Source organism: Haemaphysalis longicornis, unplaced genomic scaffold (genome assembly GCF_048455015.1).
Source record: "Haemaphysalis longicornis isolate Haplotype H1 unplaced genomic scaffold, Haemaphysalis longicornis Haplotype H1 scaffold_2, whole genome shotgun sequence".
Classification (NCBI taxonomy): domain Eukaryota; kingdom Metazoa; phylum Arthropoda; class Arachnida; order Ixodida; family Ixodidae; genus Haemaphysalis; species Haemaphysalis longicornis.
In genome coordinates this window covers 229135565-229150157 of record NW_027526295.1, presented here as the reverse complement: position 1 = coordinate 229150157, position 14593 = coordinate 229135565, and the positions used below count along the sequence as shown (strand labels likewise).

The 14593-nt window shown below is 47.0% G+C and overlaps 1 protein-coding gene across 1 annotated transcript in view; it reads left to right on the top strand.

The window, feature by feature from the left end:
- Nucleotides 1–552: 552 nt before the first annotated feature.
- Nucleotides 553–14593, top strand: part of LOC144168541 (uncharacterized) — a 35100-nt gene continuing 21059 nt past the window's right edge. The window contains exons 1-3 of the mRNA XM_077697501.1: nt 553–1555; nt 2052–3576; nt 5176–5410. Coding sequence (XP_077553627.1) covers nt 553–1555; nt 2052–3576; nt 5176–5410 — 2763 coding nt within the window. The remainder of the gene's footprint in view (nt 1556–2051; nt 3577–5175; nt 5411–14593) is intronic.

The window sequence follows — 14593 nt, the reverse complement described above, 5'->3', positions numbered from 1 at the left end:
TCCAATCCAATCCAATCAAATCAAATCCAATCCGATCCAATGCCCCTCGTGAGAGAGTGTTCGTTATCGGAGAGGAGAGGGGGTGAGCGGCGGAGAGCGCAGCTCGCGCGGCGAGGAGAATGGCAGAGGGGTGGACAACGCCGACAACAACGACGACGACGCCGGAGGGACAAGGCGAGTGAATCAGATGCTCTGCATCTAAAAGAAGAACAGACAGCGAGGCTCCCCGGGAATGCCGAAACCCGAGACGCACCACGGAGCGCCGGCGGGGCCCGACCCAGCCCGAGAGAGAGAGCTTCCCCCTCACCCGTGAAGAGAAGTTTTGCGGGGACTCTGCATTGTGACTTCGCCGAAAGAAGACGTGCTGTTTCTGTACGAGTGAAAGTAATACAGTTTTTCCATTATATTTAACCCCCTACTCTCGTGTCGACCTCATTGTTTTTATGTAATTCAGTTTTTTGAGAAACAGATAACATAATGGTGCCGAAACCCGGGAGTAAGGGCTAAAGTTGAGGTAAACAAAGGTCGAGAGTAGGGATAAAGACAAAGGCGATGGAGAAGCTGAAAGTGAAGCGACGCACTCGACGACGACAGAACACCGTCATCATCAACGAGGCGACAACGGCGCTGCAAGACGCAGGTGTGGAACAATTAAGTGCCATTTTGCAACGATTGGAGGTAAACAACGGCGAACTTCGGAAAATCAACGAAGCTATCGAGGATGGCCTGCCAGAGGACACCTTCGAGGAAGAGTACGTGGAGACAATCGAGTACGACGATCGCGCAAATCAAGCCATCGGCCTCCTCAAAGCGAAGATCGCGGCACTGCAGGCGAGTAACACCGCAAACAGCGTCACAACATCACAGCCTCAGCCGCCTGCCCAGCCTCGACAACAAGGACTGAAGCTGCCCAAGCTGCGCTTGGAACCTTTCAACGGTGAGCTGTCAGCATGGGGAGCCTTTTGGGAATGTTTCCAAAAGACAGTGCACGACAACAAAGAGCTCTCAAAGGCAGAGAAGTTTCAATACTTAAGATCGCTGCTGACGGGAACATCCATGACAGCAGTAAGAGGGCTTCAGGCGACAGAGGCATGCTATGAAGATGCTGTAGAGATACTGAAGCGAAGATTTGGCAACAAAGAAAAAATCGAACAAGAACATTTGGCCCAATTGAGAACTCTTCCCAGCGTAGCTTCGTCCGAGGACGTACGCGGGCTGCGCCGACTGTATGATCACGTGCAAGCCCACATTCGTGGACTAAAAGGACTTGGCATGAGCATGTCTTCATACTCGGCAATGCTTAGCGGCGTCCTACTTTCAGAGCTCCCAAAAGAAATGGTCGTAGACTTCCATAGGGAATTGAGCCGAACCAACATAGCCGAACCTCCCACCCTTCAGTCGCCACCAGAGTCGGCCGCCTCTTCGGCGTCGGGCGCAGACAGCAGGCTGTCGGAAATACTTGACTTTCTTCTCGTCGAGATAGAAAGCAGGGAAAGATGCACCGAAGGCGCCCGTGCCACAAAGCCCCCCAAAGTTCCACACGGCGGTGCGAAAAGTAAACAGCAACGCGCGCCGAGCGCCGCGGTACTTAACACGCAGGCCGAGCAGGCGAGGAGGTGTTTCTTCTGCGCCTCGACGAAACACGAGACCCAGTCCTGCCCGTCTCCCCTCCCGCCGGAAGAAAAGACGAAGAAACTGGCCAAAGCAGGGCGCTGCTTTCGTTGTACATCGTGGGGGCACCAGTCGAAAAGATGTAAAAGTAAAGTTAGGTGCCTTCACTGCAGCAGACGCCATGCCTCTTCGGTGTGCAACCCCGACTGGGGGAAAGCGGGTAGGGACCTTCAGGAGGAAACTGCTCCGAAAGAAGTCGCCACAACCAACGTACATGCAGCCGCTAATAGAGAAACTAACGATGAAATGGCTCTGCAGACGTTCCGCAGCTGGGCCGTCGGAGAAAAGAAATGCGGCTACATCCGTGGTGTACTGGACGGCGGAAGCCAAAAGACCTTCATTCGGGAAGACGTTTCTAAAACTCAACCTGCGGGTTTTAGGACGGAAGGACTACCACCTAAACACCTTTGGGATGACAGCTGCAAAGACTGAAAGTTTCCGCATTGTAGAACTTCGCTTAAGGAGCCAGTACAGCGACACCGAAACGATAATAGAGGCCGTGGAGGTACCCTTCATTTGCAAAGACGTTGTACCGGTTCCTGTTGACCATGCGTTCGTGCAGGAAATTGAGGTAAAGGGAGGACCTATCGCCGACAAGCTAATCTACCCAGGAATGCCAGCTGTACAAGGAATCGCACTTCTGATTGGAGCCGATCATCTATGGAAATTTCTATCAGGTCAAGTCCTGCGCTCCACAGAGAACAACGGCTTGGCAGCTATAGAGACAAAGTTTGGATGGACATTCCAGGGTCCCCTCAGCATAGACAGCTCTCTGACAATGGCGACAAACGTCTGCATTTTAAAGATTGGTTTGGAAAGCGACATCAAACAACAAGCAATTTTGGAAAAATTTTGGGAGCTGGACGCTATTGGAGTCACCAATGAAGAGGGCATGAAACAAGAAGAGAGCTCGTTCACCCTTGCAAGCATCGAAAGAAAGGGAGACCGCTATGAAGTGTCCCTGCCGTGGAAGGAACCTGCTACCGAACTGGGAGACAACAAAGACATGGCTGTGAAACGGCTAAAGAGTCTCACAAAGAGGTTGTGTAGCAGCAAAGAACTTGCGGAAGAATACGACACCGCCATCAGATCCTACATGAACGAAGGGCATGCGGAAAGAGTGGAAAACGAAACAGCTTCTGGGCATGTATACTACATGCCTCACCAACCGGTCATTCGAACGCAGTCAAAAACAACGAAACTTCGCGTAGTGTTCGACGCTTCTTCCCATGCACCGGAAAAGTCGTCATTAAATGAGCACCTGGAAAAAGGACCAAAGCTTATCAGCGACATGGTACGCATTCTTCTGCGCTTTCGCTTGCACCCCGTCGCTCTCGTCGCGGATATAGAGAAAGCCTTCCTGCAGATCATCGTGCGACCACAGGACAGGGATGCCCTAAGGTTTCTGTGGTACAGCGAAGCACCCCTTAACCCGGACGCCCTTCCGGATGTCGAAGAATGGAGAATGCAAAGAGTACCATTTGGAACTACGGCGAGTCCGTACTTGCTAAACGCGGTCCTCCTTCGCCATTTGGAAAACCAGGGCGTCGGACTTCAGGAAACTGCGGCTGTGCTCAGGGACTCCTTTTACGTCGACGACTTGGTCACGGGAGCTAGCACTGCGGACGAGGCATTAAAGATAGCTGCAGAAGCGCAAAAGATAATGACTGATGCAGGAATGCACCTGAGAAAATGGTCATCCAATTCAGAGAAAGTCAGGATGGCACTCAGCGATCAAAGAAGTAGCGTTCCGGAAGAGCCGCAAAAAATGCTGAGCCTTTTGTGGACGCCCTCCACCGACGAGATGTCCATTTCAACGGCTGCCGTTCTAATCAGCGTATGCACTGGAGTCAGCACTAAACGCGCGGTGCTACAGGCTTCAGCGAGGATCTTTGACCCTTTGGGGTTGGCGGCGCCCTTTGTGATACGAGCCAAAGTGCTTTTTCAGCGCCTATGGGAGAGAGGAGTTGGCTGGGATGAGCAACTGCCAGACGATCTCGAAGTGGAATGGCAAAGCTGGTGCTCAGATCTCACCAACCTCAAACAGCTCTCTTTCCCACGTTGCACACTGCCTAACGGCGAAGCAACTTGGCAGCTGCACATATTTTGTGATGCAAGCCCGAAAGCTTACGGCGCCTGTGCGTACCTACGGACGCAAGTTGACAATGAAGTGGCTGACGCCAACCTTATCTTCGCGAAGTCCCGAGTAGCGCCGTTGAAAGCGATGTCGCTGCCTCGGTTAGAGCTGATGGCTGCCCTGATCGGAGCACGAATAGCTAAATACCTGCATACTGCCCTGAATCAAACGATGGCAGTGCATTTCTGGTCCGACTCCACGATCACCCTCTGTTGGGTCAAAAGCACGGCCAAGCAATGGAAGCCATTTGTTGCAAATAGGGTGACAGAGGTACAGAGCTTAAGCAGCCCAGAAAGTTGGAGGCATTGCCCGGGCACCGATAACCCCGCTGATTGCCTGACGCGCGGGATGACGGCTGAATCCCTCAGAGTGCACGCACTTTGGTGGAAAGGACCAAGTTGGCTGCAACAGAATTCTCAATTCTGGCCAGCAAAAGAAGGCGACAGTACGCGTCACAGCAACGAAGTAGACGACGAAAAGCGGAAGCACACAACCCAGCTTCTTACAGGGGCTACCTATACGACCCCTTTGCTACAAGCAGAAAAGTTTAGCAGTTACACACGTTTGATAAGAGTGACTGCGTGGGTCTTGCGGTTTGTGAGAAACTGCCGCCAACGACGCGAGGGTGCTCCAATGTATCTCACAGTCGACGAAATTCAAGAGGCCAGTAACACCTGGATTCGACATGCTCAATGCAATGACTACGAGCATGAGATTGGAGCAATTTCTCGGGGACAAAGCCTGCCGGTAGACTCGCCTATTGCACAGTTTCAGCCTTTTCTTGATGAGCAAGGATTGCTGCGTGTGAAAGGTCGTCTTCAGTTTTCAAAGGTGTCGGAAGATGTAAAGCACCCGATCCTTCTTCCGAAAGATCACGTGATAACCAGACTTATAGTGAGCGCTGCTCATCTGCGAACCCTTCACGGAGGTGTCCTGAACACGATGACAGAACTGCGCGAAATTTTCTGGATCCCGTGCTGTCGGCAGCTGGTAAAGAAAGTTATCGCACGATGCTCTGTGTGTGCCAAGCACAGACTCAAACCGGCTGCTGCTCCAACGGCACCCCTTCCCAGTGAGAGAGTGAATCGCAGCGAGGCCTTTCAAGTTGTAGGCATCGACTTCGCGGGCCCTCTCCTCATCAAGACTAAAACTTCCAGCGAAAAGAGCTACATCGCCCTATTCACGTGCGCAACGACGAGAGCGGTTCACTTGGAGTTGGTTTCCAGCCTTACGACTGAATGTTTTCTGCTGGCCCTTCGACGCTTTGTAGCACGCAGGGGTCTGCCGGAAACTATTTACAGCGATAACGCCTTGACGTTCAAAAGGGCATCGAAGGACGTGCAAAGTCTCTGGAAAATTCTTCGCAGCCGTGACGCTCAAGACTACTGCAGCACTCAGCGCATAACGTGGAAGTTCATCATAGAGAAGGCTGCCTGGTGGGGTGGCTGGTGGGAGCGAATGGTCAGGTCCGTAAAAGTGTCCCTGCGGAAAATTCTCGGACGTCAAAGCCTGTCCTTTGAGGAGCTAACCACGGTTCTTGCCGATGTGGAAGCAACCATCAACTCGCGCCCACTTACCTACGCCCTAGAGGAGCCAGGGGAGGTATCAGTGCTTACACCATCTCATCTGTTGACGGGAAAAAGACTGATAGCATTGCCTGACTCCAGGCAAACCTCGGTTCCTTCATCTACAGCAGCGGACATCAACCGGAGCTGGAAATACCGAAGGTCGCTTGTCAACTCCTTTTGGAACCGATGGCAGAAGGAATACCTGCTACAGTTGCGGTCGGCGCACCTGATACCCTCACGGCAAGATAACTTCCTTTCGGTGGATGACATTGTGATTGTGCACGATGACCACGCAAAGCCACACATGTGGAAAACAGGAAGAATTGTTCAAGTTTTCAAGGGACGTGACGGAGCAGTGCGGTCTTGTGCTGTAAAGTTGTCAACTGGGACCACTCTGAGACGTCCCGTGCAGCTTCTATACCCTTTAGAAACGCAAGTAAAATGAGCGATGCTCATTTGGGGGGGAGGATGTAAGAAATCACCCGGCCAACAGCAACGGAAAAGAAGAACAGACAGCGAGGCTCCCCGGGAATGCCGAAACCCGAGACGCACCACGGAGCGCCGGCGGGGCCCGACCCAGCCCGAGAGAGAGAGCTTCCCCCTCACCCGTGAAGAGAAGTTTTGCGGGGACTCTGCATTGTGACTTCGCCGAAAGAAGACGTGTTGTTTCTGTACGAGTGAAAGTAATACAGTTTTTCCATTATATTTAACCCCCTACTCTCGTGTCGACCTCATTGTTTTTATGTAATTCAGTTTTTTGAGAAACAGATAACACGCGTCTCTGCGCCGTGAGATTCACTACTGCCGCGGCTTTTCTGGCTTCGCGCTTTGATAAAAAAGTTGTCTATTCGCATTCAGCGGCCTCACCACGGATGTCTCAACCGTTGACGTCCTTATAAACATAAATGCACGTTTTCAATCTTTTATAATTGCGACGTTTCACTGAAGAGGCGCTAACACAGCTACGCCTGTGGCGAAGACGCGCCAAGAAGAGCGCTTTCGCGAGTGTTATGTCTATTTTAGCAAAACCAGAAATAAGGGTAATCAAACATAGAGTTCTCTTAGTGCTTCAACTGTAGTAACTGACCCAGTGCCGACCACCTGTTAAAAAGGGGGCACTTGCTTAATAATAGAGCACTTGTTTAAATCATGAAAAAAATGCACTTGATTTTGATGCTAGTAAAATAGGGATATTTACCAGGACACACCTTCAGCGTGGCAAATCCTGCTGTGCAATTTAGTTATAACAGAGTTCCTGTCAAGGCACGAGCGAACTGACAAACATAGTCGTCGGCGAGAGCTTTTTGGCACGATTAAAGTGAAATAGCGCGGACGCCTATTAATTTGGTTGATGACTGGGCTGAGATTCAAAAACCACCCCTTTTCTATTTACGGCTCTCAGAAGAAATTATGATAACCACACAATTATAGTGCAATGCTTGTAACATTTTTGTTACAAGTTGAACTTTCGCACGTTCAAACACAGCTCAGCAAATTTCGAGTAAGGGGCATACGAAAGGTCCCCCTTGCTGCAGCACTATGTAACCGGGAAATAGACAGGGCTGTATCATAAAGACTACAAAACAAATTTTAGACAGCTTTTCATATCAGGTACTTTATTATAACTGACTTTTTACCTACCCTCACGATAAGTTCGCACTCTAGCGGCTTCTCCGAGGGCCGGCGCGTAACGTGGTTGTCATGCGCACAAGCTCGCTCGCTATCTTATTGGTTGTTTCAATATTCGGTTTATCTGTACCCTCCGTGAGGACAGATGCTATTGCTTTGTTGGAGCGCGCCCAACTTGCATCGCCTGCACCTGTCGAGGGGAGGCAGTGAGTTTTTCACTATAGCTACCATTGGGAGATCAATGCACCCCGTTTGTTGCACCCGCCCGGCACTGGTTCAGTTACGGCAGTCGTAACGCCAAGAAAACGCTTTGTTTTGTTACCCTGATCTTTGGTTTTTGCTAAAAAAGAAGTTACGCCCGCAAAGGCGCTCTTTTTGGTTAGTCCCCGCCACCGGCGTAGCAGTGCTAGCGCCTATTCGATGAAGCAAAGGCAATTATAAAAGATTAAAAACGTAGATTTCTCTTGAGAAGTACTTCAATGCCGAGGCCACAGAGGGCGAACAGACACTTTTTTTATCAAAGCGCGAAGCCAGAAATGCAGCGGGAGCAGCGGATCACACGGCTTGGCGACGCGTCTCGAAAGCGTGATTTCAGGCGCCTATAACTTCGGCACAAATAAAATAATGCAACATGTTTTTCAGCAGTATTGTTGGCCCTCTAAAAGGGGCCATGCAGACAAAGCGCAAGTACTGTTCATTCGAAATATTGCCTTGTTAGAATCATGCTGACACCACTTCTAGCGTATATACCTCGCGCAAATAAGCTACATAATTAGAAAAAAAAAAGGAATGGCCATGCGACCTAATACGTGATTTTCCGCAAGAGAAACTATGATGTCATAAGCCCTGCTGTGCGATTGGCTGAGGCCGGCAAAAGGAAACGAAAATGAGGCAGGGCTTATAAGCTTGCCGAACGAGCTATTTGCGCCTAAATGTATATGGCACAGTCTTTTTATAATAGACTGTTTTATAATATAATTATAATATAATAATGGTGGGGTGAACAATGGGTTACGAACGAACACGTAAACACCGAAGCAGTTAGTGCGGCACTTTGCAGGCTTACCGCTAACGCAGCTGTCGGGCTCCCTGTAATTGTATGAAACAACACTGACCAACTGACACAAGCGGCACAGTCGCTGACGTCACCATGTTTGTCGAGTCATAGCTAAGTTATAGGAAACGATTAGCATGAACCGTAATAAAGATACGGCAAGTGGAAAATTCCGGCCAGATGCAAAGTGCGAACACTGGCACTGATGATGATGATGATTAGTGGCTCTCCCTTTGAATCGTGGCGTCGGTTGTGAGCAACCGACTTGCCTGTTTTATTACGCTTACTTGCCCTACTCCCAGCCAACCTAATAGATTTGCTTCCTCACTCCCATCTCACCGTCTTCCCTGTTTTAAACTCATCGCTCCCACCCCCCTTTTTTCTCCCCTCGCTGTTCTAAATTCTCACCCGTATGATTCTCACCCATCCCTTCCCTACTGTTCCTCCACCACCACTCCAGTCGCCTCTTCGTCACCTCTATGGCCTTGAAGTTGAGGTTCCCCCTCTCCCCAAATCCCAAAGCTTCCGCCAGCGTAATTTCCCCCTCACCCCGCGGTGGACGTATCTCTTTGCAGCTCCTGACAATATAGTCTATAGTTTCTCGATCACTGCCGCAGCATGCACATGTTTCATCCGGCTGCCTGTAGCTACCCGTGTATGCCCGGGTTCTCAGGCACCCCGCCCGTGCCGCGAAGAGCAATGCACAGCCTCTCGTATTGCCAGAGAATCCTTCCTTCGTAATTTCCTGTTTCTCTGTCCTATAAGTCTCCAGGGTTTTTTTCGCTTCCATTCTCTGAGGGCACTTTGTCGTCTCTGCTGCCTTTACCTGGTTTTTAACTGTTGTGTAAACCCCACTTTCCCCTACCGATTTTTCGTACCGCTTGGTCAGCTGTCTGGTCCTCCGTCTCCACCGCGTGTCCACGCTCCTCATATACAGGTACTTAAACACCCTCGCGGCCCATTTTTCGTCCTCCATGTCACCAAAACGCTCCTCAGATTTTATCTTGCTCTGCGCCTCCCTCGCCTCGAAAGACGACCAGCCCATATCCCACTGTACCGCTTCATTTGTAGTTTTGCTGTGGGTCCCTAGGGCCATTCTGCCTACCGCCCTCTAATTTACCTCCAAGCCCGCATAGGTCTCTGGTTTCATGCACAGAACCGAGTTGGCGAAAGTTAATCCTGGTGCCATGCCCCCTTACCACCTCATATTTGCTGTATCCCCAGAGGGCTCTATGCTTCAGAGGGCGGTAAAGTGGAAGTGGGCGGTTAACTACGGCAGTATTGCAGCGCCTTCTATGAAAGTGGGCGGTAAACAAATAATCAAACGGGCGCCTATGGGATGGGAGAAGCCCTGGTCTGCAGGCTATATTTAGTTTGAAGGCCCTGCTCTTAATCCGTCGTTGTCGACGTCACGAAAACACACGAGTTAGTGGAAGCATTGAAATTTTGACCTAAAATATTTAACGTCTAAATGAATACAGCATCGTTTTCTGCCGAACATGCGCTGAGGTCCCTGTAAACACTGTCTTTCGAATAAAACAAACTTGTATTTTGTCTGCATGGCCCCTTTAAGGAGTCTCTTCCCCAATTCTGAAAGAAATCGAGAACGGTATTTTTTATTTTTATTTTTAAATTTGCGCCTTCTTAGATAAAGCACAAACTTTTTTTGTCAATCTTTTTTGCGTATTATAATTTTTCTAGACAAGTGATATTTTAGATATATCTTTACAAATATCTAGTCGCATTATCTATCACTGACAAGTTGGTCGCAATTACAGATAAGTAGATAGGGGGCATGAAAGGTATCCATAATCCTGCACCTGGAGCGATTTCACAATTTTTTCTGATTATTTTGTTCACGTCAGAACGCAAAATTTCTTGTGAGATGTTTGTCATTTTGGTGTAGGTTTTGTTTTAAAGCACATTTTAGACAGAGCGATGAAACCTTGCCGTGCACAAAGCCGAAAGTTGGAAAAAACTGCAGCCTAGCAGCCGCTGGATATTGCGCGTCAACCTCGCCACCTTATCAAGTTTCTTTCTCGCAAAGTACGCAGGCTAGAGGAAAATGAATTGCAGTTTTAAGCTTTTCTCTGGCTTGCGCATAACTCTTAAATATATGAAAAAAAACCCCCAAAAATACGCGTGTACACGCATGTTCTTTCTGTCGCGGAATCACCTTGGTTCCGATGCCGAGGTGCGTAGCGCCATCTCAAGGATAGAACGCCTACCTATTCAGACTGCAGTTGCTCACTCCGGTGAAAGGCGGCAATGCAGTCCAGAGGGACTTCAGGCACTTGACGTCCTGTGATTGGAATCGTGGTTGCTACCCCGGGTTGCTACGGTTGGCGCGCACGCGGTCTACCATCTAGTGAGATGTTTTGCTATAGGTACCGCTTCGGGAAAGTATCTGAAAAGTAATCCCATCGAGGAAAGAGCACATTATTGCAGAATTAGCAGAACAAAATTCAGGGGCAATAAAAAACGAAAAAGTGAAGGAGTTCCAGTTGATTCTTTTTTCGCATTTTAGCCCAATATTACCGTTTAGTACGACTTCCGTTTTTCCTGGCATTGCACCGGCAAGATTCTTGTATGGAAGAGTGAGCGCGACAAAGCAGTGGTCATTCGTTCGGCGGCTGACCTCGACAGGCTGACTATGACTTGACGTGGCAGTGTACCTGCTATTTCTTTTCGCTTTTACTTCGTCATGCTTCCTGCAAGTGCGCCAGGTAGATGTTACAACCCTTAAAAACAGATATGTTACTAGTGCCGAAAAAAGCTTCAGTTGTGTTCAGTTGAACCTCAGATCAGGTAGAAATAAGCAAGATAAACTCGATGATTTTTTTAGTGACACGCAAGTATGGTTTCATGTTATAATGTTTTCATCAACGTGGTTTGCTTAGCAAGAGGACGTGTTTTCATCTCCGAGGTACAATTCATGCTATGTGAATCTTGCAGACAAGAGAGGTGGTGGCGTAGAAATGCTAATTTCAAACTCAATGGATTCTGAAGTGATACCTGAATTTTGCAGTATCACTACTCTCTATGAATCACTTGTTGTTAGATGTGGCAATTCATTTTTTGGTGTGTGTTGCCAAGCTCCTTCATGTAAGCAACGTGTTTTATCCTTCTCGGACTTGCGTATGTTAATGAAATAAAATACACAGTTATACTTGGAAGTGATTTCGATATCGATATGTCAGCCAACAGCAGTACCAAATTGGACCTCGAATCGTTGTTAAACAGTCATGCCTGTCAAAACGGCGACTCACTCTGCCATCAGCAACACTTTTAAACCAATTTATAACCAATTTAAATCACTCTCTTCTTGAAGCTGGCACTCTAATTCATGACATTAATGACCACCTGCCTATATTTATGATTATGAGTCAATTCATCATCACACCTAACGACTGTGTTCGGAATTTTCTTACAGATTCATTACTTCTCAAACACTACAAGCTTTTAGAGACTTGGAGTGAAGCAAATTAGAACGATGTATTCGCAGCGGGTGATTCAAACTCAGCATATGACTTATCTATGAAAAAGATAACTGAACTATACTTCAAGTGTTTCCCTGTCAAGAGGTTTCAAACATGCAAACAAAGTCGGAAACCCTGGATTAATAAAGAATTACACAAGCTTATTAGAAAACGGGACCAGTTGTATAAAGCATTTATAGTGAGTAAATCCCCCGAAGCCCTCAAAGAATTTAAAGAGTATAGGGATTTTGTCAATAAACACCTCCGTGATGTAAAAAGGCAACATTTGGCAAACAAATTTACCTCAACACAAGGGCACACAGAAAAGGTTTGGAAGGTACTTACAACAGTATTTAGCAATGCGTCAGATACTGTAACCGAAATCGTTAATAATGGTGTCGAACTTCAGGAACATGTCTTACAGCCAATGCATTTAACCACTTACTTGTTTGAGTTGGTGACAGTACCACCACCCGCTGCGATAATGATATATGACGGACCGAAGAACCCCAACTTTTTTTTTTGAGCCAGTGTCTGAGAATGACTTTGTAGCTGCATTCCTAACCCTCAGCAATACTCGACCCTTGGACGCTGACAATATTGAAATGAAACCTGTGAAATTCGTCATTGATATAATATACGCGTGCCTTACCTTTATGTTTAATGTGTTTGGCAACAGGTTTTTTTCCCAGTGCAGAAAGCCGCAGTAACTTCTGTGTATAAAAAAATGGAATAGAAATGAAATGTCTAGCTACCGTCCCGTATCAGTCTTGCCAGTGTTTTCAAAAGGCTTAGAAAATATAATTTTGACACGCCTAACCTCTTTTACTATCCGCTTCAACCTGCACCGTATGGCTTCCGTTGGAACAAGTCTACAGAACTTGCGCTACTCACCCAGAAGGAATTACTTCTAGACAATTTTGAACTAGAAAATATGGTACTTGGGCTGTGCCTAGATTTCTCAAAAGCCTTTGACCTCATTATTCGAAACTTATGCTTCAAGAACTGGGTTATTATGGCATAAGGGGAATTGCGCACAAGTTGATTAGTACGTACTTGCAATACCGCACTCAATTTGTTGTCATCGAAGCGAAACGTTCGCCATTCCAACCCATCAAAACCGGTGCCCCGCTGGAAAGCATCTTATAGGACAGTTTTTATTTACACTTCATGTCAATGAGGTTGTCCGAATCGATGAAACAGTCCATTTATAGTATAATGCTGATGATACTAGTTTATTCTTTTCAGGCAAGTCCTGCCTTGATTTAGGCAGTAGATCGAATCGTATGCTGACTGAAATTAATTCGTTGGCCCTAATACACTGGCTAAAACTAAACATTAATGAAACGAAGGCTGTTTTATTTCACCCCCCCCCTCCCCCCCACGCACACACCCGTTGAGTTACCGAAAATTTAGTTAAGGAACACTGAAATTGAAATAGTGGAAAGCTTTAAATCGCTTTTGGGTATTTCTCAGAAAATATGACATGGAATGATCACGTGAACTATATTGTTATTAAACTATCTAGGACAGTTGGTATCATGCGTCGCCACGGCCAGTATTTGCCTACTTCGGTTAATATACTCATACATAACGCCCTATTTTCTTCTCTGTTATATATATTGCGTTCCTCGTATGGTAAACAACAACGCCTGTAGACACTAGTACGCTCACCATGTGGCAGAAAAGAGCTTTGCGTCTAGCTTGTAAAGTGCCTTATCACAGCCGCACCACTGACGTATTTAGGAAGTATCACATAATTCAGGTTCCATCAATGTATGAAAATAAATTATGTCATTCGCATAAACTAGGTTTATTGAAAAATAATGGTGCCGTAACCAGCCTAGCATATCTAAAGAAAAACATACCCTCTTATAATGTGCGCCGTCCTGAAGTGTGGCATGTGGCTAAATGCCGAAAAAAGTATGGAAAACAAATGTTAAATTTTCAATTACCTACAGTTTTAAACCGTATAGTAAACGCCACAAACATGGACGTCTCCTACATAGAAGTAAAAGAACTCCGCCTAATGTTTGTATAATAAATGTGCTGTGGAGACTTGTGCGTGTGTCTTCATTTATAAGTGTTCAAGTCAAAATTCAAAATTTCAATGTGTTTCCCTAAGAACGCTTTCATCGCTTAGCCGCATGCTTTATATACCGCCCCGTGTTCCACGGGGTCAGGGCCTCTCAAGCTGTTTCCAGACCTTTAATCTATCCTTCTCGCAATATTTTATTGTTGCGGAATAAATTTCAATTTCAATTTCAATATTTAAGTTGCTTAAAGGTTGCTCCTCTAGTGCAGGTGTTTTTTTTTTCATTAGCCACATAGTCTGGATGTGCGTGGAATGGATAGAGCAGAAAGCTGTCTTACGAGTCCCGGTGTGCAAGGAGTGCAAAAACGCTTGATTAAGCACTGTGCTTTAGTGTTTATTGGCGGCTATTTACTTGAAAGCAGCTTTTGTGGCACCAGAAATGTAAAAGTTGTCCAGTGTAAATGTTGTCCTGTGCACTGGCATCAGCATAAGCTGCCCTCTCACTGTTTTTGAAATTATAGGGGCAATTACTTCTTCTCAGTAAGCTTGCAAAATAGAAAATGTCGCATTTGATTATCCTTACCTGTTAGGAGCAATAAAAAGCCATGGATTACTGTAACGGCCAATCCCCTAATATTAGAGGATCTATAGAATATCCCCCTTCTCCGCCTTCATGAAAGTTGAATTTTAAACGGCGCGAGCCTGATTTTCTGTGTCTGTTAAATAAACTTCTCATTACGCCACCTTGACCGCGGCCATATGTATGCCTTAAAGTTTGTCGTAAACAGTATCCCCAACTAAAGCGCAACGGGAGGCCATCACACGTTTGCATGTGTTCGACTCGTTGTTTTGTGGCGCTTCATAGAGACCCTGCAACACTTTCTTCAACTTTTTTCTTGAACGTAAACGCTTTCACAACGTACTCAACATACGCATGAAGTGCTTAGAATAGGGGGTCACAAAGTACTCCAGCCAAAAATTACTTCTCTACGCCCACCAGATAATTTGAAAACCTGATCA